This window comes from Dreissena polymorpha, chromosome 7, assembly GCF_020536995.1.
Source record: "Dreissena polymorpha isolate Duluth1 chromosome 7, UMN_Dpol_1.0, whole genome shotgun sequence".
NCBI classification, from domain to species: domain Eukaryota; kingdom Metazoa; phylum Mollusca; class Bivalvia; order Myida; family Dreissenidae; genus Dreissena; species Dreissena polymorpha.
The window spans coordinates 39,013,900-39,040,801 of record NC_068361.1 but is presented as its reverse complement, the minus strand read 5'-3'; the positions used below and the strand labels follow the sequence as shown (position 1 = coordinate 39,040,801).

Sequence of the window (26,902 nt, the reverse complement as noted above, 5' to 3'; positions counted from 1 at the left end):
CGCCGTTCTTGAGTTGGGAATGCATTTTTACTTGCGTCTAGACTTAACTTGTTCACATGCATAGCCGAGGTATTGTTAGTGCTTCCCCGATCAGAACACAATATCATTGCTGTACTGCGAGACTGTTATATTCAGTTTGTTGAAGGAATGGTTTTCTTTCTTCTAACGGTTTTGTCTTGAAGGCTCTACATTCATTCATAGAATGAGTTGACTTTGAACATAAACATATACAGGAATATCTTGCCTTGATTACACAAAATTTGTTACTGCTAAAAGTAAAACTGACAATCAGACGTGAGCTTATCGTGCTTATCGTGTATCTTAAAATGGACTTCAGTGCGTCTTCATATTTAATGCTACTCAAGCCGTGATTATGGCCAAATAAATAAATATGTTCAATATGCGCCGCGCTCTATGACTGGGTTTAATGCATGTGCGTTGATTGTCGTCCCTGATTAGTCTGTGCGGTCCACAGAGGCTATTCAGGGACGAAACTGTCCGTTTTGATATTGTTCGTTTAAAAGTCTCTTTTTGCAACATGACGTTTAGGCGGCGAAAGTGTCGTCCCTTATAAGCCTGTGCGAATTGCACAGAATAATCTGGGACGACACCTTTCGCACATGCAAATAACCATCTTTTCTGAGAGCGTTTTTAATATATGTTTAATTCTGACCATATGTGTGTGGATGTTGTGCGATTTTAGTAGTTTTATGCACACAGTCGGAAAACGTTCGGAGTAATAGTATTTACGGAATAAGGCGATTACAAGACTAAAAGACCTTACATGACTTTAAGCTTAGGGGACTTATGATTGCGCTCTGTCTGTCAGTCTGTCTGTCAGTCTTTTTGTCACATTTTTCTGAATCCTGCGATAACTTGAAAAGTTCTTCATATGTTTTACATGAAACTTCAAACGTGGGAGCAATATTGAGATTATGCACTCCATTTAATGTTGTTCCCACGTAAAACATTCCAGTTTGTATGGCAACAAATATATTAAAAAATTCTTACAGTGGAGAGGAGCCGGTAAGGGACATAAATTGCTTGTTCTTTTACCGATTCTGATTATCGATTATCCATAAACGAACCAATACCTCAGGTTGCTTGTTTGCTAATATAAACCTTCTGGTTAGATTCATGACTTTTTTTAATGTTTATCTTGCTAAACTGTGAACAAGTCCGTTTAAGTGAGTGTTGCACAATACTTACAATAGCTAAATGACAAAGCATCTTTGTTCTATAAACTGATACGTAGTCTGTCTTGAAATATGTAAGATATCACATAATTAACTTTTCCGTGAATGATTTAACATAAACCAAAAAGCTCTATTCAGCAGTTTCCTAATACGCAGGTTTTGCTAGACTAGGTTTGAGGTTAGGCATGCAGCTAAACTGATTTAATCCCAATGATTTGCGTTCAACTATCTCAATTGTTTTATGCTTTGTTTATGCATTTTCATGTTCTGTGAAGGCAAAACGTCACTTGCAGTAATAACAGACTATTTATGCCTTTACATTATAAAAGATTGTCAATTTTACCAGAAATGAATGGTTTTATAAAGCTCTCTTAGTGCTTCTCTAGATATTTTTTCTTCTAATCATACAGCGGTCAAGTCACTTTTAGGGTCGTTAATAAACATGCGTAACAATCATTTGCATTTGAATACATAGCTCATTTCATTTCTTAAATAACCCGTCAGTTTGTGACCACTCTTCCGCTAATATGCATTAATTGCAAAAGAAGCTATTCATTTGTTAAACGCTTTTTAGTTCATGGCATTGTTTCCAGAAGTGATTTTAGTTATGCAGTTTTATTTCGAAACTTCAAACAGAACACATTAGTGACAAAAATAGCACTATTTATCCCAAACAAAACCTCAATATTTATTGGATTAAACACTCCTGTCTCTGGAAACTAGACCGTCAATATCTGCAACGTATTTTCTTCCATACGTGGAAGCATGTGGTACTGGTAGGACCAGATTAATATTTCACAGTGACATTATTTTATTTTTGTACTTTATAAGCATAAATCAAAGCGCTCAATGCACTGCATTTGTTCGCTGTTGTATATTTTAGACGCAACTCAGTTTTCAAAATTATTTATAGCTTTTATATCGCAAGTTTGAAATGACAACAGCCCATTCAAATGTATAAGAGTGTGTCTAAAGCACAGGTCGAGATAGTTTTTTCCAAATCATTAATACAGCTAGTGCGTGTACATAAGCTAATCTAATTTGACGTGCCTTAAGCCCCGTTTTCCCTGAAGCAGCAATTATGTACAAATTTCCATGATAAACACTAGACTGGGTCAACGTTGTCTTACAGCTGTTAAGTACTTTTGAATACAAACCCACTATGTAGTGTACCCGTGGGAAATATAAACAGGCAGATGCGGTGGTTAGAGCAGATGCTCCTAGCATTATAAATACAGGAAGTGGTTACGGTCCTTAGCGTAGTTAACGTGGATTGACTTGCAAAATTGCCACTACATTATTTGTGAGCTAACGCTCGCAAATAAAAATGATCAAGATCAGTCTTAAACAGCATGCACCATGGGGCATGATTGTAATATAGACAAAAGTGTTAGTGCATTGTTGAGGAATAACCATGCTTGTTTCCGGTATATAGAAATATAAATATTTAAAAAATTGCTTACATATTCTAGTTTTGTTTGTATTTTCGTTGTCTTAATTTGCGCAAAGAAATAACTTCATGCAAGATTTTTTCCAATAATCTTATGTTTTTATTGATAATTGGTTATATAAAGATGCAAGAGGTTACAATATTAGTTCAATAATTCCGTAAATGAGCTTTGTTTGTAATGTATTTGCAAGACTATTCCACAGCTCAAACAAATCAGCAAACATACATGTATATGCAGAACATGCACAACACAAGAGTGTTCATTTGTCAAGTAAATGACTCTGTCCACTAGCCACTAGATGATGCGGTTGCGAGCCTTTATAACAAGAGACCTGTTTTTGAGAACACCCGCTCCCATGGCACGTATGCAATTGTTGGAAAACGCTTGTTTATTTTTAAACCACCATGTCAACGGGTCGCCATCGGGTTGACAATTCATCGCATGATTGTTACCGTAACGTACCGCGCGCAAATTTCAAGCAATTAAACAAATGATTAATTTAACGATTTTATATTTTTAATATTTTTATATTGATGTTTATAAATTAAATGAGATTAATAAATTGCTTTCTTAAATAAATCTTGCATCAGACGGTAGTGGTGGAAATGTTAGTGATGTTAATTACTAAAAAAATCTAGCAATAACACTAAATTATGATTAAACAAAAACGATGTTAATTCGCCAGGTTTTAAACTAGAAATACCAATCTTGATAAAATTGTTACTCATAAACAATTTATTTTCTCAAACAACAACAACCTGTATTAGCATATAAGTATAATACAATGCTTTTTGCCACAAAACAGAAAGTTACGCAGTGTGTATAATAACATCAATATATTTATTCAATAAGAGACGTTTACAGATAACAGTAGTACAGCAGTAATCAATATAATTATATCATCAACTGTAAACTGGGGAAATTATAGAATTATTTAAATTATACAAACATATTCAATGAAAAAAAGTTAACATGGCTATGTCGTGTAAAATTTAACAATTATAACTGTTTATATTATTACGCATTTCATTAGCATTAAAATATATTTATCAAGGTTAAAAATGTCATGTTTATTTGCCGACTGCATTAGAAAGTCAAATTTATTTAACGTTGGCCACCTTTGAAAATATGGTTCTAAATGTTCAATTCTAATTTCTCTATATAAGGAAAAACAAGTAGAAAGTGATACTCGTTTTCTATAGCGTGTCCGTTGAAAAACTTACATTTTCTATTTTCGCGTAGTATGTTATTATAAAGACCTCTTTCGATTTCTAATTTATGTGACGATAATCGAAATCGTGTTAGTGATGTTTCGTATTTCCTATTTGTTATAAAATCAAGATATGGTTCTAGCTCAAATGTGTTTTTAAATCTACAATAGCTCATGAGTCTAGGGGAATTATTCATCTCACTTTACCAGCTTTTTATGAAATTAACTAATAAACGTTGTTCAATTGTATTGTATATGAACGTTTGATCGGTTTGATTTATGAAAGTTGTTTGATCCGCCCATATATTGCTTAACCAAGCTCGTCAAGAGTGTAAACATGTGTGACGCCCAATTTCGATGGTTGTATGTGATATTTTGTTGTGCGTCGTTAAATATCACAGAATAATTTTTTTTGTTTTACTGTTATGACTCGATCTAAGTATTTTTAACCAATAGCGGAATAGATGTAATTTGCGTATTATGCATAGCGGGTATCGTCCTAATGCTCTGTACACACCGGCTAGATTTGTAGATTTGTTTACTTTTAAGATTTTTCGAAGTAGTTTTGTATGTATTATTTCGATTTCTTTACCTTTCGTAAATCCCCATACTTCTGCTGAATAGTGTAGAGCTGGTGTGACTAGTTTATCAAATAGGTTTAATTGTTTGCGTGTTGAGAATTCGTATTTATTTATAATATTGAAAAGTTTATGTAGAGATCTATTTCCGCGTTCTGCTAGTGTTTGGGCTGTTTTATACCAAATAGTATAATCTTGAAAGAAAGCCGCAACCGATATAGATCGAAAGTTAGCTCGTCATAAGAGTTTTGCCATAATTATTGCTATTTTAACAAAAGGATAGAATGAAATCATTTAGTACAACGCATGCCAAACACATTTGACAATCTCCTTCGAAGTACAGTGGAATCTCGAAATGTCGAAGTTCATAAACCATACAAATTATTTCGAGATAAAAGATATTCGAGTAACCCGATTTATAAGACGTACACTTCTAACTAGTTTTACCTAGATACAGATGAAAAACGATGCTGTTGCTCTCCAGTAGGTGATTCCAACATTACTTTCAATCTTCATGTAGCTGTCTTAAAGTTTGCGAATGCATTTATTGCGTTTCGAATAAGGAAAACCTTGTATCTCAAATTTGAGAAGGGAATAAACTTATATGTTCGAAGTTTCCATTACTTCGATATATCCGTCTTCGGCATAGCGAGAGTCAAGTGTACTCTACATCATGTGGAGACATATTGCGTGTAAATGACTTGTTTCAATAATGTCAAAGTATGAATTATTTAAAAAGAAATACACTCAACCATCCCATTTTATTTCAAAATACGAATGAAAATCTTATAACTGTTTTTGTGATAAAAATATCTGATAGTTCTATCGAATATGGTCAATGAGTAACGTCCACATCTCATCATGCCAATTTTCATTGCCTCAGCCGATGGCTTGAGCAAATTGTTATTTTCGCAGCCGATGTCGAGACCATCTAATAAGTAACCGCGGCCGTTGTCTTGAGCCGTTTTGACAACACCACTCGAATTTAATGTTGATTAAAATGTGGTGTGTTCATGTGGGATGCTGTAGTTTGAAATAACCGAAGAGAAATGATTATATTTTCACTAAAATGTTGTTCATACTTATATTTGGTCTAAAGCCTGTGTAATTAGAGCTTTACAGAAAGAGTGGTGAATTTTGTTTGATTTGTGACCACATTCTAACGGATTTCTTTAAAAGTCAGCAGCTAGGTAGGTAAGGAATACGTTCACAAAGTCATTCTTACTTAGGCTCTCAAAGAACACACGCAAATATGCTCAATTCAATACGTAAAATATAAAGAATAGGGAAATACTTACACTCCGCTTTTACCCGACATGTATACAGTACCGCAGCCGATGGATGAAGCACGCAGCCGATGCGTTAGTCGATTGCACGGTGTGATGCTTATCTTGTGCTAATCGACCGTTAGCAAAAATGGGACTGGTGGTTTTGCACATGGAGATCAAAGCGCGACCTCGAATGTCAATCACGTGATCTTGATGATTCATGCGTTTAGGAAAACTCGTGTGCGTGAAGTATGAATTGTTTGTATTTAAAGTGGTATCGTCATCTAAATGTTTGTCATTATAATATGTCTGATAAATTCCCAGTTATTGCGTTTAAATCTCCAACAATGTATGTTTGGCCTAAATTACAATATTTTTCGATTCCTTATTCTATTTCCAAAAAAATTTAAAGTCAAACAATGAGTTGTGGATAGTTGTTAACAAAACATCAAAATAAGCCGTCCAATACCTCAACTGATTTTTATGGCGAGTTAGATAAAGGTGTCATTTACGTCTTCGTTGATAGCGCCCACTCCCAGCAGGTCGCTAGACAACAAAAAAATTCGCAAACTATCAGAACAGCACCCTGCTGTTGGTAACCACCAAGGAACTGATTAATTACTTCTTATCTGTTTTTTGACACGTAATTTTTTACCATCGATGATAAGGCATGTTGTTTTAACTGGTCACCAATGCAAGTTTGCAGTTTGACGCACTCAAAGCGTAAAATTGCACAAATTATTCCATGAAAAAAGTCAGGCTAACTTCTCCTGAAATGTAACCGGTTTAACTGATCGTTTCTTGCATCCTAATTTTGATATTAAAAGGTAACTGTCTTGGTTTTAAACATATGCACACATTGAAACTTATTTACTGTTCCACGTTTTGAAGGACGGTCCGAACAAAAAAAAATGTAACACTTTTTTTAGATAAGTTCAGTTATTTATGAAAAGCCTTCAACCTGTTTTTATTAAATAACCAGTCTTTGTTTAGGTTATGGTTATGCCGGTATATGTGTTTATACGACACACGAAGTTGGAACCTTTAATTTAACGCAAAAGCAGTATTTAACCATCAAATCAACTGACACAATACCATTAAAACCACCTCCAGGCTGAGGCTACTTATACGTTGTCCTTGATTAGCCTGTGCGGACTGTGATACAAAACATAAACAGCTAGGCACTATATTCCCGTCAACGTTGGTTATTTCTTACACGAAGGAACTTCAGTATTAATTGGCTATCAACATGAAAACTAAATGAACATGATTCATTCCCGAGTATATAGTTAGGTACGCATCACCCTTTCAAACACTGTCGTTAACGTTTGCTGTCAAAAGTAATTTCATTTAACTCAGCAAGACAGAGGTTCGTATCGTTTGGATTTTTGTTACCGTGAGATTTATTCATGTTTTTACATCTCGACCACGCTGTATTCGATTTAAATTACTTAGAGGTTTCCTTTGACCGGAAACATAGAAACAATTAAGTTTTCACTGGCCTAAGTAGGATAGACCCTGTCTAAGTTGAATGCAAAATATCCTTATTCAGCCTTTTCGAAGTGGTCTATCCAGCTGATAATTTTTTAAAGATGAAATTGTTATTGAAATTCCACACAGCCATTTATTGCAATGATTGACATTGAAAAAAAAGAGAATAACCCCGGTTAATGCATGATAACGTAATCTAATATTTTTTACAGTGAAATTCAACCCACGCAAAAAAATATAGGGACAAGAGGACCTATTATCGCTAACCTGATTTATAATTATTGCACTGGTATGTAAACGTCCTATACCAAATGGAAATGAAAAGAAAGCCTTCCTTAAGCACTTTGAATAAAACGATTTGATAGAATGGCGATACACGAAGTCAATTGATAATAAATCTATACACAAAATTGTTTGTATGGCTATATCAAAAAATAATTTATTTATTGTTTTATTGATTTCTAAAGGTTTGGATTATTGTATTGTTGCTGTGTCGGTTAATAAAGGAGGGGAGCATTTACAAAAGAGAAAATAATTTTAGCTATATTGAGGGAACGAGTTATGTCGTGGGAACGAAATATTAAGGCGATGGAAACCAGATAGAAAAATGAGGAGTGCAAAAACTAACTAAAAGTGGAGTGCAATTAAAATAGGAGCAATGCAGTAAATAAAGGATGGGTGCATTGAACAAACGAGTAGAAATTAAAGCTATCTCGATGGAACGACTTAGCTATGTCGTGGAACTAGACAGAAACTAATAGGAGTGCAAAACTAAATAAAATAGGAGTGCAATGAGAAAAAGAGTGGTGAAGAAAATAAAGGAGGGATGCATTAAACAAACTAGATAATTTTAGCTCTCTCGAGGAGGAAACGAGTTAGTCAGCCAATAATGATCATGGGCAAAAATTATATCTATATAACAATCAATTTGATTGGCTGACTAACTCGTAGGAACGGATTAGCTTAGTTGTTCCCTCGAGATAACTCAATTCTCTTAAATTGCACTAATTGGTCCAGTTTATCCCTGTTAAATGTGATGAACATTTTGTGATTGACGACATACGTTTTTAAAATCAAATAACTGACTATTGCGTTTGTGTTGCTCCATTTGTGCTCAGGTAAGCCAAAACTGCAGTTTGTATTATTCTTCTTAAGAAAAAAAAAACGCATGTATTCTTTATAAAGAACAAAAATAGATTTCTTAATATCCCGACAAAAAAAATCGACGATATGAATAAATAAAACGTGGTCGTGTAGTTCAGTTCACATTTGTATGAAAATTGCCTACACTGAAAGTTAGGTTGGATATTTCGTCATGAGTCGAAGACAGGGCGTAAAGAGGGTGGCATCATCGGATCAGGATGAGAGACCGTCGTTGAAAAGCGGCTTTACTTTTCACATTGATAATCCGAACGTAAGTACTTATATTTATTCTTCTGTGTAACACATGCATATATCATACTAATATAGCAATCTAACAATGGCTTCATTTGATGCAGTTAAGACTTTATCATGCCCGCATTCTTCTTCATTCTACTTTGATAGACGGAATTCTTGCGATAATTTCTACAGCGGGAAAATTGTAATCGAAAATATTCTAATTCAAATTATAAAAGCTACTTAATGAGCTGTGCAAATAAAGAAAAAAATCATATATATATATATATATATATATCATATATATATATATATATATATATATATATATATATATATATATATATATATATATATATATATATATATTCAAAGATATAATCAGACTTTAATGAACATTATATGAGCCTCGCTCTGTGCAAATGGGGTTTAATGCATGTGCTCAAAGTGTCGTCCGCTATTAGCCTGTGCAGTCCGCACAGGCTAATCAGAGACGACACTTTCCGCCTAAACTAGATATTTGCCCACTAGAGAAGTGCAACACAAAACGATGTATACAAATAGTTGGTAAAACAAAAAAGAAAAAAGGCATGTCAAAATCATTACAAGAATATAATCAATATGTCAGTTACATAAGTAATATATATTTCGGTGGTGAATTTCATATCCAAAAAAGAAATTCTCATTGTTAAAATAATGGATTATATTTTCAATGCTGGATGCTATGAAAAATTGTTCAATTACACAGACTTAGTTAAGTAACATTATTTCGTAATGATTATGTTAAAATTTAAAAAAAAAATAATGAGTAGATTTCTTTAATCATTTAACATTAAACAAATAGTTTGCTAACTCTTTTATGTAAATTGAATAATCTAATTGATAATGATAAAAAAAACAATTACCTTTAAAATATTATAATTGATAATGATAACAATAAAAGTACATTTTTAAATTTGGAAAATCATATAAAGAAGTGATCTTCTTCGCTACACATGGTCAACATAATATAAAATAATCGCACTAGTCACTTTTACTATATCCAATACAGTTATTAGATCACATTAATATTTGTAACAGTAGGCAAAAGGAAATAATAATCATAGTAAATACGGTTCACTATTATTGCATCTTTTCTAATAGACATACAAAACTGAAGGCTATAATAGCATATATTTTAAACTACGTTACATTTGACCATAGTTTGACGGCAAAATAAATATATTTTGATAGGTTTTTTAATTCTTTGTTGATTTTGATGACATTACAATTTCGAATTTGTTCATTACTAGCCAATGACGAAAGTATGGTTTTAGGTATTGTTGTCTAATTTCTTTATATAGGGGGCATACTAATGCAAAGTGAAATTCGCTTTCTATAGCATTTATATTTCAGTAAATACACTTCCTATTTTCTTTTGGTATGTTTTCATGACGACCTTTTTCTATGGCTAAAGTATGTGCAGAGATTCTGAATTGTGTAAGTGATATTTAATCTATTGTTATTAATACATTTTAAACATGTTTCCGTTTCAAAGTCATATTTGAAATATCGGTATGCAACTAGTCTATTTGAGTTGTTTATATTTGCAAACCAAGTCTGTTTATATATATCCAAAATTCGATTTTATTTTGTCAGTATGTTGTTGTCCGGATCAATGATTTTTATCCAGTATTCAACTAATGTCAATTGTCGTTTTAAATGCATTTGATATCTGCCCAATTCCCCGTAAAGTCCGTCTAGGTTTGTGGATTTTCTGACTTTAAGTATCTTACGTAGAAATTTACAAGGTATGCATTCGATATCTTTTCCTTCATGAACGCCCCATGCGTAATTTAATTTCGACTAAAAAAGACTATCAAACAGTCTACACGTTTCGTCTATAGTTAATTCAATATGATTAAATACTGTGAACAAATTGTGTAACGCGAATTGTGAATGTTGAGCGATATGTTTTTACGTACGGTTCCAGTCTCCGTTTTGTAAAGATTTTTCCCCTAATATTTAAATGAATCGACGGAATCTAATATTGTGTTATTTAATGTAAAATTATATCGTGTATGTCTACCTTTCTCAAAAATCATTATTTTTGTCTTTTTTGTATTTACTGTTATCTTCCACTCGTTGCAGTAATTTTCTAAATCTTTAAGTAGCGATTGTAGTGCGTTAGGCGAATGAGCGAATATGACCGCTTCATTAGCAAAAAGCAGTACATGTATGAATAAATTAGTATTCTCAATAGTAAAAAGGTCATCCTTATTATTATTAAACTTGAAACAATATCATTTATGAAAAGAAAAAAAACAATAATGTTGAGCTTTGGTCGCCTTGTTTGCACCAATATTCGACTCAAATAGTGGTGTATAGTTACTTTCATGCTGGACACATGCTTTGACGGAGTTATACATGCTCCGTACGGCGTTTACAAATTGTGTGCTTACGTTTTCGTTAATAAGTTTTTGTAATATAAGGGTTCGGTCTAATTTTTCAAAACATTTTTTGAAATCCACGAATGCAGAATAAAGCTTTTTCCGTTGGCTAAATGTTTCTTGTATAATATATGATTATGACTGATATGCAGTCTATTGTAGACTTTTCTTTCTGAAAGCCGAATTGGTTTTGTATCAAGTTTTTATGTTCAGTAGACCATTTTGTCAATCGATTCAAAACTAGTGTGGAGTATATTTTTACCAGAATATCAATAAGGGTGACACCCCTATAGTTTTTCGCATCCTCGGTATCCCCTCCCTTGAAAATAGGTATTATAATTCCTTCACCCCAGGATTTTGAATATTCACTATTTTTATACATTCTGTTAAAAAGTGCTTATATAACTGATGACAATTCCGGTATAGAATTTGTATATATGTCTGCGCATATCTTGTCGATACCGCTACTTTTGTTATTTTTTTGTGCGCGGATAGCAATAGTTACCTCTTCTAGCGAAATGTCCTTATCTAAGTCTGGATCCGACCTGAAGGGATTATTTTCGCGTGTGTTATTTTCGGTATTACTCCCATTGTCAGAATATAAATGTTTAAAGTGTTCATAAAGTGCCGTTGTGTTTAAATTAGTTGGACTGTTGTCTTTCTTTAAATACTGTTTTTTAATTGTTTTCCAGGAGTCTCGTCGCTTATGTTTACTAAGAGTTGTGAGATTGGTTTTTATGCATGAATTTTTGCTTAAATCGGCGTTTAGTGCGTATATATATATTTCTCGATTTGATATATAATTGTCGGTTATGTTCGTTGGATCTGTCCTTTAGGAATGTATCCCTATGTTTATTAAATTCCGCTTTGGAAGTATAACATTCGTTGTTAAACCATTTTGTTTTGTTATGGTGAATTTCATTATGTTTTTTGTTATTTATTACGGTTTTTCCAAACACCTCTATTGCACTTTGTTTTACAATATTATAAAGTCATTTGATATCTCATCAATGTCGCGCTCGTTTAAAATGGACTGTTCGAGTGATCGCAATTGCGCTTTGTATTCCGTTAAGGCATTCTTAAAAGGGTCTATTTTTGAGTCGTCCCATTTTATTTTAAAATCAAAGGCGGCTTCGGATTTGTTGCCTTCTTGATCGGAAGCGTGTCTTGACGCGAGACAAAAGAGTATGCCCGAATGGTCAGAGAGCTCATTTGGCTGAAGTACTTTAAAGTTACTTATAAGAAAGATATATTTTGGTGTAGATAATCGGCAGGCTGCTACCCCTAAGTGAGTGAACAGTGAACTCTCTTATATTTAGATCCTCGTGTATTCGCCGCGGTTACCAATAATGAACAAAGTCGAATGGCAGAGTTCAATCAATCGTTTACCATTTGTATCAATCACGTGGTCTTTGCCAGCACGTGGGGAACTGTAAACACGATTTGAGACCTCTTCATCGTCAATGTACATGTCAATATCTAGAACGTCGCATACATTTGAACATCTACTATTGAACTCTCCTGTGATAAAAACTTGGCCCAGATTTTTATATCGCTCAATGTTACATTCTAAGGTATCGAAAAAATCTATTTTATTTGTAATAATACTGGAATTGTTTGGAGGCATGTATATATGACCTATATAAACATCAATGTCTATGTTAAAGAGAGATTTACAGCATTGTATCCAAATAATATCTGCTTGATTTTTTTCTATGACTCTGATTTTGTTTTTTAAGTGATGTTTAAACTATACAGAAATACCTCCGCTTTAACGTCCTCTGCCTGTGTTCGCACTCTTGAATCCAAATAAATGATTGAAAATAAAGCCATTAATATCAATGTTGATGAAGCTGTTCTTATGTAACCAAGTATCTGATAGAAACAATATATCACATTGAGATACAGTGTCCAGAAAGTCTGTGTCGTCAATTTTTCGCCCAAGCCCATCAATGTTCCATTACATTATTGTGATGCCCTTCCCACTGCTATCCTTGTTGATGTTGACTACCTGTCCGTTAACAAATTTCTTTCGCACAACGTTGTTCACGAAAATCTTGTTGCCTACGATTCGCACGCGCTCGTGTTGTGCTTCCGCTTCCTTTGAGTACGGGAGTAGAGCCTGTCTAGCTTCTCTATGTAGTTGTGGTCGTCGGATGCAGACGCCCAATTGTACGTTTGGAAAGTTCCGTTTTTATGGTGTCGACGAAAGACTGTTTGCGCTCTCGTTCGCGGTCGTTTTAGTCGTGACACTTGACGACTATCGGTCGTGTTTCCTGTCGGAATATGGACCTATGCGATGCACCCTGTCTAACTTGATGTCGTGGGTGTCTATCAGTAGAATATCCTTGATAAATGTTTTCACGATCACGCCGCAGTCTTCTTCTCTCGATTCATCAAGCCCATAAAACATTAATTTTTCTCGCATGGAACGACTTTTGAGGTCTGACAGTAAGTCGTTTATGTACTCCTCACGTGTGCTATAATCATCCATTTGCTTTTCTATCTTCGTACGTTTGGTTTCAAGGGATTCTATCTCGTGTTGGAGAGTGCTAAGGTGGGCCTTTTGGGATTCGAATTCAGTACTTTGCCGCACAAGAATTTTCAACTGATGTTACACGTTTGTCAATGCATGTCAGTTTAACTTCCAATTCAATTCTGAAGTTTTACACTGGTGATGTTTAATGTTTTATCTATATTTTGTGAAGACGATCGTATGGTTCGTATGCCGTCCATTATACCTAACGCCCAGGGCGGTGGTGTGTTCTGTATATGTTTGCTTAGCGTTGGCGATTGGGGTTTGGACATGTAGAATTGTGGATGTCCGAAATTAGGTTGCGCAAAGCTCATAGGAAGTGGTGATTGATTCTATTGGCTCATAACTTGCTTAACGTAATCTTGACTCAGTTGGAAATCGAAGTACTCACTGTTTCTATTGTTTACATTTGTTAGTACACTTGGTGGACTCGACTTACTCGTGCTCGTTGTTCCCATGCTTGCTAAACCGGTTTCGTTGTGAGTGTCTTCGCCAGACAATGGAGAATCTGGCCTTGTTCGCTTGTCTACTATTCGCACTGCTATTATTTTTGGTTGGCATCGAAGTCATAGGTTTTCCCTTCGACACATATACTAAAATTCAAAATGAACATAATCCGAAATTGAAGATAATGTGAAAATAAAAAGTTATCCTCTGCAAAGTTTGAGTAGTATAATCAATTGATATGACAGACAGACAGTGGACACTTTCTGCGAATCAATGACGGACACACTCTATTGTTTGATTTTAAATGTTATACTTGGTCAAACAAATTTAATTTTATATTTCGCAAGGATCTCTAGAATATTTATAATTCCTTTTGGTTACAATGATGATACATTGATGTAACATTTTCGGAGTTATTTCTTACACCGTAATTTTAAAGAATAAAATGTTATACAGTGATATAAAAAAGTATTGTAAATAGAACCAGTAAAACTAAAATGAAGTCAAAATCGCAGTAATGAGTGTGCGTAAAGTGTCATTTCATATTAATCTGTGCAGTCCGCACAGGCTTACCAGTGACGAGACTTTCCGTTTTTATTGTACCTTTCGTTTAAAGGAAGCCTGTTTAGGCGGAAAGGGTCGTCCCTGATTGGCATGTGCGAACTGCTAGGCTATTTTGGGATGAATTTTTACGAACATGCATCGGACACCCTTTTCATAGAGCGGAACCTTTTTTTACATTCCAGTGGGGAGACGTTTCTGGTGTGCAATTGAGGAAACACAGCGATGGCGAAAGCACATGCTGGATCGTTGAAAGCATCACCGAGGGAGAAATCAAACCGGGTAATATTATCAACAGATGGCCTTCATATAAATATTTTAAAAAGTTAATAAATATTAATACCGTTGTCTGAACTGTTTATACACTTTTGACCTTGAAAAACCACTTAGCATGAACCATTTAGACAATATTGGATAAAAATGAGCATTCCAAAACGTATTATTTTCGTAAATACTACTTAAAACTATCGTCTCTCTGATGTTTTCAATATAATTTTTTTAGAGGTTATTAATGCACTATACTATCAGAGAAACATAGTTTTAATTCAAGGTTATATGTTATCTATTAATCTGCTTGGCACGACTAAAATGAACATTTAGCTGTAGGTTATTTTTTTTTAATGAGCCTTGTCCTAAGAAAAGGGGGTTTAATACAAGTGCGTAAAGTGTTGACTAAGATTAGCCTGTGTGGTTTGCGCCTTAACTTGATTTTCGTCAAGAACAGTATTCCTTAAAACGAAATATGCATTAAAAGCGGGAATTGTCGGCCCTGATGCATTCCACGCAGGCTAATCTGGAAAGACATTTTACGCACATGCATTATACCCCCTTTTTGTCAGAGCGCGACTCAAATACACTTACCATAAATCATGTTATCAATAATATTAATACTCCATTTTTCAAGGAGTCGAACCACAGACGTTTTCAATGATTGCCTGGAGCGCCAAATGCGAGGGTACATATTTGCCGAAGGACGACCCGAATCCAGGTAACACACTTGTAAATGATCAACAAAATCGGAGCATAACTAGACTCCCCACCTCCCCTATAATCTTACAGCTTCAAATATTGCGTAGATTCCCTAAAATATCCGCAGCCTTCTATCCGCAGCCTTCTATCCGCAGCCTTCTATCCGCAGTCTTCTATCCGCAGCCTTCTATCCGCAGCCTTCTATCCGCAGCCTTCTATCCGCAGCCTTCCATCCGAAGCCTTCTTTCCGCAGCCTTCTATCCGCAGCCTTCTATCCGCAGCCTTCTATCCGCAGCCTTCTATCCGCAGCCTTCTATCCGCAGCATTTTAATTTCTTAAGGCTTACCTTTAGGCTTACTTAACAAGCAAGTATTGAAATACGCTAACAGTATAATCACCGAAAAAGTTGTATTCCGACTTCACGGTACCTCTTCCATGAGGTTCGGAAATAAGCGACACGCAACCCATCATGTCCATTTTGCGTTGCAGAAAAATACTGGACAATCTGTTAGTCGATTAACATGATATACGGGTAAATACATGGATATGTCTTTATTCCAGAAAGACGAGAAGAAACATTAATTGAACAGCGTAAACTTTACGAATACACACAACGATCGCCGGGTATTCCCTGCCAATCGAAGGAACCTCAAAACCTAGAGCGAGCCCATTACACTAAAGCAGCACTACAAATTGTAGAAAGTCGTATTGCAGAAGCAAAGGAGGTATTTTTTCACGGCAAAGAGTGGAAGGATTTAAATGACGTGAAAAACATATTTGGATGTCTTTTTCCGGCACCATCCGACTTTACACGGTATTTTACATGTTTGGTATATTAGTGTTTATCATTTATTGTGCAAATGGCCTAAGTCTTTATTTTTATTTTTTTAAGTATTATTTTTTAAGTTTTATTATTAAGCGACCAGCATGCATAATATTTAATAATATTTTGATACAACTTCATAATTTATGTTCAACTGAATGTTTGTCAAAAAGCGAATCCGCTATTTTAAGGTGGGACGACGATGTCAAGTTCGGAATGCAGCGTTTTGCTGGCACGAACAACGGAATGATCCGGCTATGTGAGGAAATACCCAAGAAACTTGCGGTGCTTAAACCCTTCTTAGAAAAGGATACTCTGCAATCGGCATTATCGTATAATCGTCTTTTTATAATAGACCATTCAATTCTAGATGATTGCAACAAGGAGAGCGAGAGTGTAGTGTGTTCTCCTATAGCGTTGTTCTACAGACGAAACGATGACACAATGTTCCCATCGCCATACAGCTGTTCCAAGACCCAGCAGACGACAACCCTGTCTTCCTTCCTTCTGACAACAAATACACGTGGATTCTCGCAAAAATGTGGTTCAATAACGCAGACGCAAACGTCCACCAATCTATCAGCCATCTTGGGTACACACACATCGTCATGGAGGGGTTTGAGGTATCCGTTCACCGACATCTGGCACAGTCACACCCGATGTATAAACTCATGTTACCACACTTTGTGCATTTGGCGACAATCAATGAGCTTGCTTTGGCGATTTTGCTCAATGAAGGAGGCTTTGTGGACACAGTTATGTCTACAGGTACAAAAGGAGCCTATGAGTTGATAAAGCGTTACCAACCCAAATGGAGGCTCAACGTGGACGGAACGCTCCCGGCCAGCCTCAAAGAGAGAAAGGTAGAGAAACCAGAAGTAGTTCCCGACTACCCCTTCCGGGAGGATGCTCTTCTGACATACAACGCAATCCTGCAATACGTAACCGATTACGTGCTCCTATATTATCCATCCGACAACGTGTTGTCTCAAGACTATGAGGTTCAGAACTGGCGGGCAGAATTGGACAGGCCCATTGAAAAAGGTGGCCTCGGGGTCCTGGGTATTGAAGGTGTCAACGGGAAGTTTACGTCACGTGACCAGTTGATTCAGGTCGTCACGAGCATCATTTACACGTGCAGTGCAGGTCACGCGGGTGTGAACTTCAAGCAGTATGATGAGTACGCCTTTCCGATGAACTACCCATCAAAGATGCGAGGAAAACCGCCCAGCGACAAAAGAAGTCATTCTGAACGCGACGTGCTGCAAGCCATTCAAGATCGCTCTGACCACTACCAACTTCTGACGATAATAAAAATTCTCAGCGAGCATTCTTTCGGGAAGGCATTGGGAAACTTTGAAGTAAAGTACATCTTCGAGCAGAAAGCATTGGACATTGTGAACAAGTTTCGAGCAGAGCTTAAAAAGATTCATGCAACAATCCAAGAAAGGAACAGCAAAAGAGCAATCCGCTACGACTACATGGATCCAATCTTAATACCAAATTCTATCAGCATCTAAGAAAAGAAGGTAATTTATGGAACATCGAGTTACAATAGCCTTATTTATCTACTCTATTGTCAGAGACTGATTGATATGGGACAAAGTAAAATATGACTGTGCTGTTGTTTTAACCACATACTTTAATAACAACTACGTGTTAGTTTTCGTATGTTTGTGGTTATAACCGGAACATGTTAAATGTATATATTTAGACGTTTTCTTTGTGGTAGTGTTTTTATACAATCATACAAAATAGGTATAACTTTTTGTTACAGATATGTGTTAACATATTTATGTTAATTTAGACAGAATGCACATTGTTTTGGTGCAGCTGAGCGAACGGGTGAAAATAAACTAAAATGTGCCTCGAACAAAAATGATGATGTGTATAGTTAGGAAAATAAGTTCATAATATTCATATGTTTAGAATAACGTTATTTTAAACCTTTGTATTTTAGCCCATTTGCATCTGACGCCCTCGGCTTAAAGAGACCACCACGAGTCCGTTTCTCTGTCACCAGTATTTGACGTATTTTACATATCCTTAGAAAGCTGAGAGGGGACTAAACCTGTGACTTCCCGGTCGATGGCGGACACCACATCCATTTCAAAATTGCAGATGTAAACTATCTCTGAAACAATAACAAACAATACCTGTATAATCTGCACTCGACAGAAAGGAAAAAATCATCCTGGTGAATTGTGAGTAAAATATACAATGCGGTTTGTTTAACGTAACGTAGATCTAAAATAACATCTGTAAAATCTGTGAATTTGCAAACTAAAATAAAGCTCGAATAAAGTATTAAACGTGAATATTGCAACCCTATAATGATATCTTACATTAATGGTATGTGTTGGCGTGTGTAGTTGGTGATAGTTGTCGTTATGTTTGGTGTATGTTCGAGCCTGTTACTATAGTGTGTGCTTTGTTTTATCATGAGCATGTTCTGATCCATTTAAACTGGTGTATTACATTACTTGAAAAAAGTTCATATTTTCAGTATATTTGGTAATAAAGTCTCGCGATGTGAAATCGAAAGTACATCGCGAAAATAGGTGAAATAACGATATATACACTATAAATAACGCAAGTAGATTTATCAGTTTATATATGATATATATATATACAATTCACTACGCATGCACAATTTGCATTTCTTGGGTTTACCACGTGAAGATGAGGATCATTCTACTAGCGTTATTTATAGTGAACAGGTAGTTACCTGGTAGAGATACCCAGTAAAAGGTTTAACCAAATATACTGAAAATATGAAAACTTAACAACTTTTTCAAGAAATGTAAAGTACCGGTCGTGATATTTTAATCAATGTAAACTAATAATTGTAAAAAAATACGGTATTTTTCAACTGTTATTTTCTTCGTCGTTGTGGATGACAGTCCCTTTAATGCATGTTTGTTTTTTTATCCTTAATATTATAATATTATATTAGAATGTTAACATGGTAATACTGTTTGTATGTAAAATGATTACTATTGTTGTAATGATTATGTCAACAACACATTTTGATCCAGAAATCGTAATACGTGTGTGATCAATAATTACACCGTTTATTTTATTGTATTACAAACGTGCGTTTGTGTTGTTATTATGTTTTGATTTTTTATTCTGACTTATTTTACCTGACAGTGTTTTCATACACAATATGTTTAGCTTTAATAAATCATCGTTGTAGTAATGTAAGAGAAATAAGCAAATTATATTCATGGAAATAAAAAACACAATATCATACAACGCTTGACGAATCTGCTCTAAGTGGATTGGAAAAACCTCCCTGCTGATGTCTGAGTCAAATACATTTTGTTTTCATTTGTTTGATTTGTAATTTGATGTTAAATAAAAGTGTTACATGTGTGAAATGCTTTATTGCGCTTTTATAGAGTTCTGAATAATGTATTGAAAATGTACTGAGCCTTGCAGCGTGATCATATTGTTTAAATTGTGTTTGTTTTGGGAATCTTTTGAGTAATATTTTTTTCAATATGTTTTTTTCAATATGTTTTTTTCAATATGTTTTTTTCAATATGTTTTTTTCAATATGTTTTTTTCGCTGACCGATGTAGTTATGTTTGAATCTGAGTAAGTAGTTGCCTTTCAATGTATGCTTCTTGTTCTCATTATTTGAAAAAAAAGTTAACCTTATGACCTTGTTTGTATCTTAAGAAAACGATTGGGTATAGCAATTGTTGTAATGTGAATGTCCATAACCAATGAAATTCATAATTCGTCGTATAATCTAATATCACATACTCTTGTTTATGAAGTATATTTCTTGTAAAATACTACAGCCCACACTACAATGCCAGTTTACTATCAATGTGTAAGATATGCTTGCAGGTTTGTCTTGAGGTAAATAAAGGTTATTTATCAAAATATTGTGTTTTCATTGTTTTTTATTGGTATGTGTGTGTATTAACGATGGTGAAGATGCAATACAATTCAGTTTAAAAGTCTGCTTTGTCGCTTTCGGACTTTTGAGACTGTCCTTTATATCATTTGTACGCGGTAAAATATTAATGAAGTTTGCAGTATTACTTTAATTGTTATTATTATTATTATTATTATTATTATTATTATTATTATTATTATTATTATTATTATTATTATTATTATTATTATATTATTATTATTATTATTATTATTATTATTATTATTATTATGTTAGTATTATAACATTATTGCATGAAGATCATACAAAAAAGCGCATTAAACAACAGATTTAAAAACGTGAAACATACTTGAAACTTGAAACTTGCTAATTTGATGAAACGCTTATTTATATAATTATATTCAATGGCGTTGTACAAAACATATAAATATACGTACAATTGATAAAACAGAGTGATTGATACTATTATTCAGCATAAATTAAGGGATTAATAATCTAAAAATGTGTGATATAAATAAAAATGCTGTAAGCAATAAAACAATACAGGCTACAATATTAAAACACAGAAAAAATAAAATATTATGTAATAAATTAATATAACTAGGGTTAAGACAATAATAATAATGATATTATGAGCAAAGTTTTGGCAACATAAAGACACTGTTTACCATTAACTATGCGGATACGTGAAAGGATATTTCTGCACTCTGGCTGTCGGATCCCACAGCTACCCGTCGCCTGTCACCCGTACGGACACTTCTTTTGGGTTTTAACCTTATTTGAACTTTTGTGACTACAAGTCACGAATTGACTGACCAAGTGTGACTACAAGACACGACTTGAAGGTTTAAATTTCAGTGTGACTATAAGACACAACTAGAGGGGCTAAGTGTGACTAAAAGACCGCTGGATGATGACATTCAATCATTGAGCAAAGAAGCCCTAATGATTTTTGGTTACCGGTCACTTGAACATTAAATATCCTTTTCGAGCAAAGAAGCCCGCACAATTCTTTACTTTCTTGGGGGTCCGAGTCATGGTTGTTGGACAAATAAGCTCGTACAACTGAGTCTCGATTTGTTTTGAAATCACAGGTATTCAAATTAATATAGGTTGTAAAAGTCTCTGATGAGACATGTTTTAAAATTCCTATTGAAAATGTCTATTGAGACAGAAGTCCGAATGCTTGATGGTAGGTCATTCCACAGTTTCGGACCAACAACTCCGAAACTCCTGTCCATGCAGGTTTTTCTCTTTGTGCGTTTCACATCATAACATCCGTCATACGAGACAGAAGATCGTAGTTTACGTGCTGGTACTTTTTCTTTTAAAAGTTTTGTAAGGTATTTTGGCGCGTGGCCAACAGAATAATTATACATGAAGGTCAGTAATTTGAATGTTATTCTTTACTGGTAGCCATTGTAGTTCATACAAAGCATCGTTTGAACTGTCATATTTCTGTCGGCCGAGTACCAATATGGCGCACATGTTTTTGGATACGTTGCATTCTGTTTATTTTGCATTGAGCTGTTCCATACAAGATGAGATTACAGTAATCCAGATGGGATATTACCAAAGACAAAACGAGCATTTCTGTTGCTTCTTTTGTTAAGTATTTCCTTATGTTTTTGATTTTGAGGTAGTTTTACATAGCTGTACGACACTTAATTTTGATGAGTTCTTTAAAATTTAGTGTTTCGTCTAAATATGCACCCATATACCGTATGCATTTTCTGCTTTAACAGTGTCACCAGCAAAACATACATACTCAATACATACATACCAAAGGCCAATAAGAACATTGCTGTATATTTTTATACGTATCATACTTAACCCTTTCAGTGCTGGAACCGAATTTTGAAGGCCTTTGCAAACAGTTTGGATATAGATGAGACGCCACAGAACGTGGCGTCTCATCAGGATCCAAACTGTTTGCTATTCTGATAGTGTTCTTTGAAAAAAATCGAAGAAAATGCTAATTTTAGAAATTCAGCAGAAGACATTTTAGCAGACGACAAATTTCCCAGCAAGGGTTAACAAGGGTTAACATACTTACGATAATGATTATTATGATTATATCGATAAGTTGGTTTTATTATAATGAGGATGATGATGATATTGATGACGATAATTATGAGATGATACCAGTATGTTTGATGATGATATTGGTTACAATAATAATGATTTATGTAATGTTGATGGAGATGATATCGATGACGATGATGATGATACACACTCACGAAAGTCCTTAAAATAACACAACAGATATCCCACAAAGCAACAGTAAACTAATCAAATTGTATGCGCATAGAGCTATTTTTTAATAAAATTTCATTTTGAAAATTAATATCGTGTTAAATAGTATAACAATATTATAAAAATATACAACAATAATAGAACACTCGCTTTCCATTCTTGACTGATACAGACTGAAAATAGTGCAAAACAATTTATTTTTTTTAACCAAAAATATGCATACCGGTATACACATATATTAAGGCATGTCAAAAATCACGTGCATTCATTCCATGGGAACTTCCTGAGGAGTAACTGAGCAGCACGTGGTCGAATCGCGGCAATCGTTGATGCCGTTGTCCTTGGAACAGCGGATTGCGGATCCGCATGACAGGATGCGCTTCCGGCACGTGCGTCAACGTAGAAAAATCAAAAGAGCGCTTGGCAGCATTCACGACAATAAACTGGCCCAAGTATGGCATTTCGGATGGCTGGAATTTTATTGTGTCGGATCGCTTGATTTGCTTCTTCGCCATTGCAGCCAGTTTGGCGGCGGTTTTAGATAACCCGTCGGCGATGGAGACACGCGCCGGCGGCTCAGTTCCGGACTTGTATGAAATTGGGGTGTCTGATCGTTCACACATTGACGGAGGCATCGCCGCCTTGTTTTTGTATCTGCCATATCTCTCCCGGATACTGTTCGCTGGTTGGTTATTCCTGTCATATCCAATCTCCATATCTATAAACCTATTAGATACCTTATTTTTCCTCGATTGCATCTCTACGTGAGATTCGATGTGTCCGTTGGAATACACGCCGACAGACTGACTTTCAATGGCTTCATTCATTTCTTGTCCTAATTCTGGGCTGTAAAGTTTGGCAACAGGAGGATTCTCAGCCAGATCGAGATCACTAGCGGAGTAGACGGCACCGGTAGGCAACACGGCGACCGGGGACATCATCGGGTCACTGCAACCGAACTCGTTAGTGTTTGCATTGACAAGGCCGCTGTGATCCAGATCCGGACTATTGCTTGCACCTTTCTTCTGTGCAACATATTCTCCTTGCTGTCGATCAGGCCCCGTTCTTTTGCGATGACTGTCCATTGGTTTCTTCTTCGTGACATTGTCTTTTGTGCGATTCACAGCTCGATCTGAGCCTAGGACGCATTCGCTGGCGTCTGTGTTCACATCCTCACTGACGGTCTCGTAGTTGGTGTATATCTTACCTGGTCGGTCAGTCGAGCTGCCTCCGTTCCGCGGGAACACGTAGGAGAGGGAGGACCGCGAGGTGCGCACGTGACCTCTCATGCGCTCGACATCACCGCGTCTACAAGATACGAGATTTTTTGCGTTGAAGGGAGGTATCGGCGACTGATATTAAATATAAAATTATGTTGTAAATAGAAATAATATAGTGTTATAAATATTATCTTTAATACGATTGTTTAACAAAAATGTATCTTTTTATAAACGACTCGTTCACAATTTATTATATCATTCAAAAAAGGCTTCGTCACACTTTTTGCAGTCGCGGGGAAATCGGTTATAACAAAAGCAACGTTTATGCGTATATAATAGTTCGTGGTTTTGAAACTATTTACATAAATGTTGAATGGAAATAAGCGTTGCTGGATACGCGTGTATAAATAACATTTATTAATAAGAAATGTTTTCTTTATATAAAACAATACAAGACTGTAGACTATAGAATGAATATGAATCATCGATTTAACCTTTTCTTTGCAGTAGTGATGTCGGATCTGTTCATCTTGTCGAAGACGTTTTGTAAGTTGTGAGTTTGGTGATAGTTTTCCCGTTTTATCGGAGCTGTCTCTATAAGTTTAACTGCTTTAAAACCACATTTTGTTGTTGCCACGCGATGAGGACTTCGCTGTCATACTATGACGTCATTATAATATATGACGTTGCGTCATATTGTATACTTTTTTTTACTTTTATAAAATCAGTCAATTACAAGATTCAATGCTTAAGTCGCACAATGCGGTAATACGACATGACCACAGTGACCTTTGTGTTCCCCAAATGTCAGGAAGTTTAGACCTAAATATGGATGCGCTGTGTATGATGTACATTGTTGCCAAGGGAATAATTCACATCGATAGTACATACAGTTTAAAACAGTTTAATAACATCGTATTTTTGGAATTTAAGTCAATACTAGTTGTTTTGATCATATTTGTAATCAACACTTTATTTTATATTGAACAATTTTAGTAGATCTAATAGTCGGTTCAAAAGCCTTAATGGCTTATGTTGTCTATTTATGTCTTGCCGACTCAAAATAAATTTTATCTTATCTTATCTTAATACCTTACGTGACATGAACGCAAGATTTGCATATCAGTTTACACACGGAGCGTATATAGAGTCCTTGGTTTAAGTTCAGGTAAATTTTTACAGACATATAGGTTCAAATCAGTTCGGTTTATTAAATGAAATCAATCTATGTGTTGTTTGATTTCGTCCTTATTAAGTTTGTGTTCGTTCATCGAAATCAATTTATTCTGAAAGAATTTCAATTTCTGAGTATTTTGTTGATCTTAAAAAGGGTCGCGAATATGTGTCAAGTAGAAATTATTATGGTAACCATAATGGTATTATGCGGTTCATCAAATGCAAACAATAGCAAAATGTCCGCAGTTTTGACGGCCAAAATTTAAGCATGACGTGACGTCATTGTCGGAATCCCCGAAACCTCCTATATTATCTAGAATCCGTAAACGTTTTTAGAATTTTTAAGATTTCTTTATCGCTCTAAGGGAGGCCAACGTGATTAAGCAATATCGTTTCATAAGGATAGGTTAATTCCCTTAGATTATGTTGCCATCGTCCCAGAATGCACTCTTATACGGCTTCAAAATGGCGGAAACCATGGAATTTTTGAGTAAGTATAAATAATATGTTTCCACAACCAACACACTAAACTTCACGGTGTCATACAATATGTAAATAAAGCACGGAATATACCATATTTATCATGCGCGTTGTTTTGTAAATATCATTTCTAGATATAATCTTTTTGTTGTGGTTGTTCTCCAAAATAAAATTTTGACAGGTGAATGCATGTTTTTTTCCCGCCGTGGTAAAGACTAAAGTCTAATTAACGGTAGAAGTACGTTTATTAGCGATTTTGTTTACAAGCGCCATTATTCTGAGCTTAATTTTTCAGTATAGTTATATCTTTCAATGTGGTATTGGTTAAGTTTTCACTGGATACTCTACTAATTATAACTGCAACCATTATGATTTGTTTCAATGTAAACAAACAACACATGATGTAAACAAACAACACATTTCAAGAACTGTCGTAAGTTTTACGTATGTGCAATGCAATTAAAAAAAAAAGATGTCAATAGAATTTCATCTGGCAGAAACGTAATTGTGTATGGTCAAATGCTGCTAAGAGTCCTATGTCACATTTTTGGAATATGTTCAAAATCATGTCCCAACATGTTTGTAAGTGTACATCATTAAGACACTCTGCTCAGTAACATTTATGCCTTTATTTAGCATCTCGTTTAATTAATAGCTTTTTCATTCTGTCAGTATGCAATTTATTTCAGATATAAAACCCAATAATAAAAACTGTTCTGATTTGCTCTACATACATGTATGACTTTCAACCCTGATACTAGCAGATTGCTTATCAGTTCAGTAAGAGCATTATGGAAAACAACACTACTAAATTATTTATTAATCTAAAGCGAAAAAAATAAAAGGTTATTAAGAGAAGATTATGCATGGCTCAGCCATGATGAAGACATGGGAGATAACTTCTCTCTGGACATATTAACTTCTCCCTCTAATTACATGAAGGACAAGTGACTTCTTTCCTTTTGAGAAAGCTTAAGCCAGAAATTGACCGATAATATAGGGATAATACACGTTTTCTAGGGCATGATCATCTGCGGGTGCTTGAAAAATATGTTGTGCACTCGGGCAGGAACGGATTTTGAGAGCGCCCGCAGATGATCATGTCTGAGAAAATGTGTATTTTCGCTAATATTGCAGAAACAAATCAAACATACCAAAATAAATTCAAATAACATTTGAAAACAATATGTCTTGTTCATTCGACATCAACAAAATAATTTGATTATTTCAATACAGTTCAAGGTTGTGTTTTACATATGCCTCACTCAGTCATCATCCGAAAGGACGAGGTTTTACCTTCGGATAGGCACTCGCAGTTTTCGCTTTAAATGTGTTTAAACAGTGGATTAATGCAAAGTTGAAATGCAGCCGCGCAAAGTAAGAAATGAGGAATTATTTGAGAATTTACCAGGGCTCAAATTAAACTTTTCTTTCTACTAGCAAAACATTGCGAGCAGCTTAAATACCAGCTCGCAAAATCAAAAACATTCTCACAAATTTTGCTGGAAACATAAATAAAAG

The 26,902-nt window shown here is 35.0% G+C and overlaps 4 protein-coding genes across 5 annotated transcripts in view; 3 read left to right on the top strand and 1 right to left on the bottom strand.

Annotated features, from left to right (window-relative positions):
• Positions 1-8,433: 8,433 nt before the first annotated feature.
• On the top strand, positions 8,434-16,776 carry LOC127839644 (uncharacterized). Its single transcript, XM_052368029.1, has 6 exons — positions 8,434-8,608; positions 14,730-14,826; positions 15,449-15,532; positions 16,075-16,327; positions 16,528-16,621; positions 16,765-16,776. Exons 1-6 carry the CDS (start codon positions 8,510-8,512, stop codon positions 16,774-16,776), a joined length of 639 nt encoding a protein of 212 aa, XP_052223989.1. The 5' UTR covers positions 8,434-8,509.
• LOC127838636 (polyunsaturated fatty acid lipoxygenase ALOX8-like) lies at positions 16,621-20,235 on the top strand. Its single transcript, XM_052366489.1, has 2 exons — positions 16,621-17,865; positions 18,297-20,235. The coding sequence occupies exon 1, from the start codon at positions 16,876-16,878 to the stop codon at positions 17,854-17,856; it is 981 nt and encodes a 326-aa protein (XP_052222449.1). The 5' UTR covers positions 16,621-16,875; the 3' UTR covers positions 17,857-17,865; positions 18,297-20,235.
• A 2,415-nt stretch (positions 20,236-22,650) lies between these two features.
• LOC127838437 (uncharacterized) lies at positions 22,651-24,400 on the bottom strand. Its single transcript, XM_052366216.1, has 2 exons — positions 24,220-24,400; positions 22,651-23,813 (listed from the first exon to the last, which is right to left on the bottom strand). The coding sequence occupies exons 1-2, from the start codon at positions 24,252-24,254 to the stop codon at positions 22,754-22,756; spliced, it is 1,095 nt and encodes a 364-aa protein (XP_052222176.1). The 5' UTR covers positions 24,255-24,400; the 3' UTR covers positions 22,651-22,753.
• Positions 24,401-24,874: 474 nt separating this feature from the next.
• The window catches only part of LOC127840148 (centrosome-associated protein 350-like), a 130,529-nt gene continuing 128,501 nt past the window's right edge, over positions 24,875-26,902 (top strand). Inside the window, exon 1 of one of the 2 annotated variants that reach the window (XM_052368627.1) lies at positions 24,875-24,893. The gene's annotated coding sequence lies outside the window, so the exon portion shown is untranslated. Of the gene's footprint in view, positions 24,894-25,339; positions 25,392-26,902 lie in introns of those variants that run through there. The other variant, XM_052368626.1, reaches the window with a different exon arrangement.

What these genes read in the sequence shown, in the direction of transcription:
- LOC127838636 (XM_052366489.1), top strand. Translation starts at nt 16,876, where the DNA reads ATGTGGTTCAATAACGCAGACGCAAACGTCCACCAATCTATCAGCCAT.
- LOC127839644 (XM_052368029.1), top strand. Translation starts at nt 8,510, where the DNA reads ATGAGTCGAAGACAGGGCGTAAAGAGGGTGGCATCATCGGATCAGGAT. An exon ending in TTCACATTGATAATCCGAAC is followed by an intron (nt 8,609 to 14,729) that starts GTAAGTACTTAT and finishes TTTACATTCCAG; the next exon opens with TGGGGAGACGTTTCTGGTGT. An exon ending in CGAGGGAGAAATCAAACCGG is followed by an intron (nt 14,827 to 15,448) that starts GTAATATTATCA and finishes CCATTTTTCAAG; the next exon opens with GAGTCGAACCACAGACGTTT.
- LOC127838437 (XM_052366216.1), bottom strand. Translation starts at nt 24,254, where the DNA reads ATGAACAGATCCGACATCACTACTGCAAAGAAAAG. An exon ending in ATCACTACTGCAAAGAAAAG is followed by an intron (nt 23,814 to 24,219) that starts GTTAAATCGATG and finishes CGTATCTTGTAG; the next exon opens with ACGCGGTGATGTCGAGCGCA.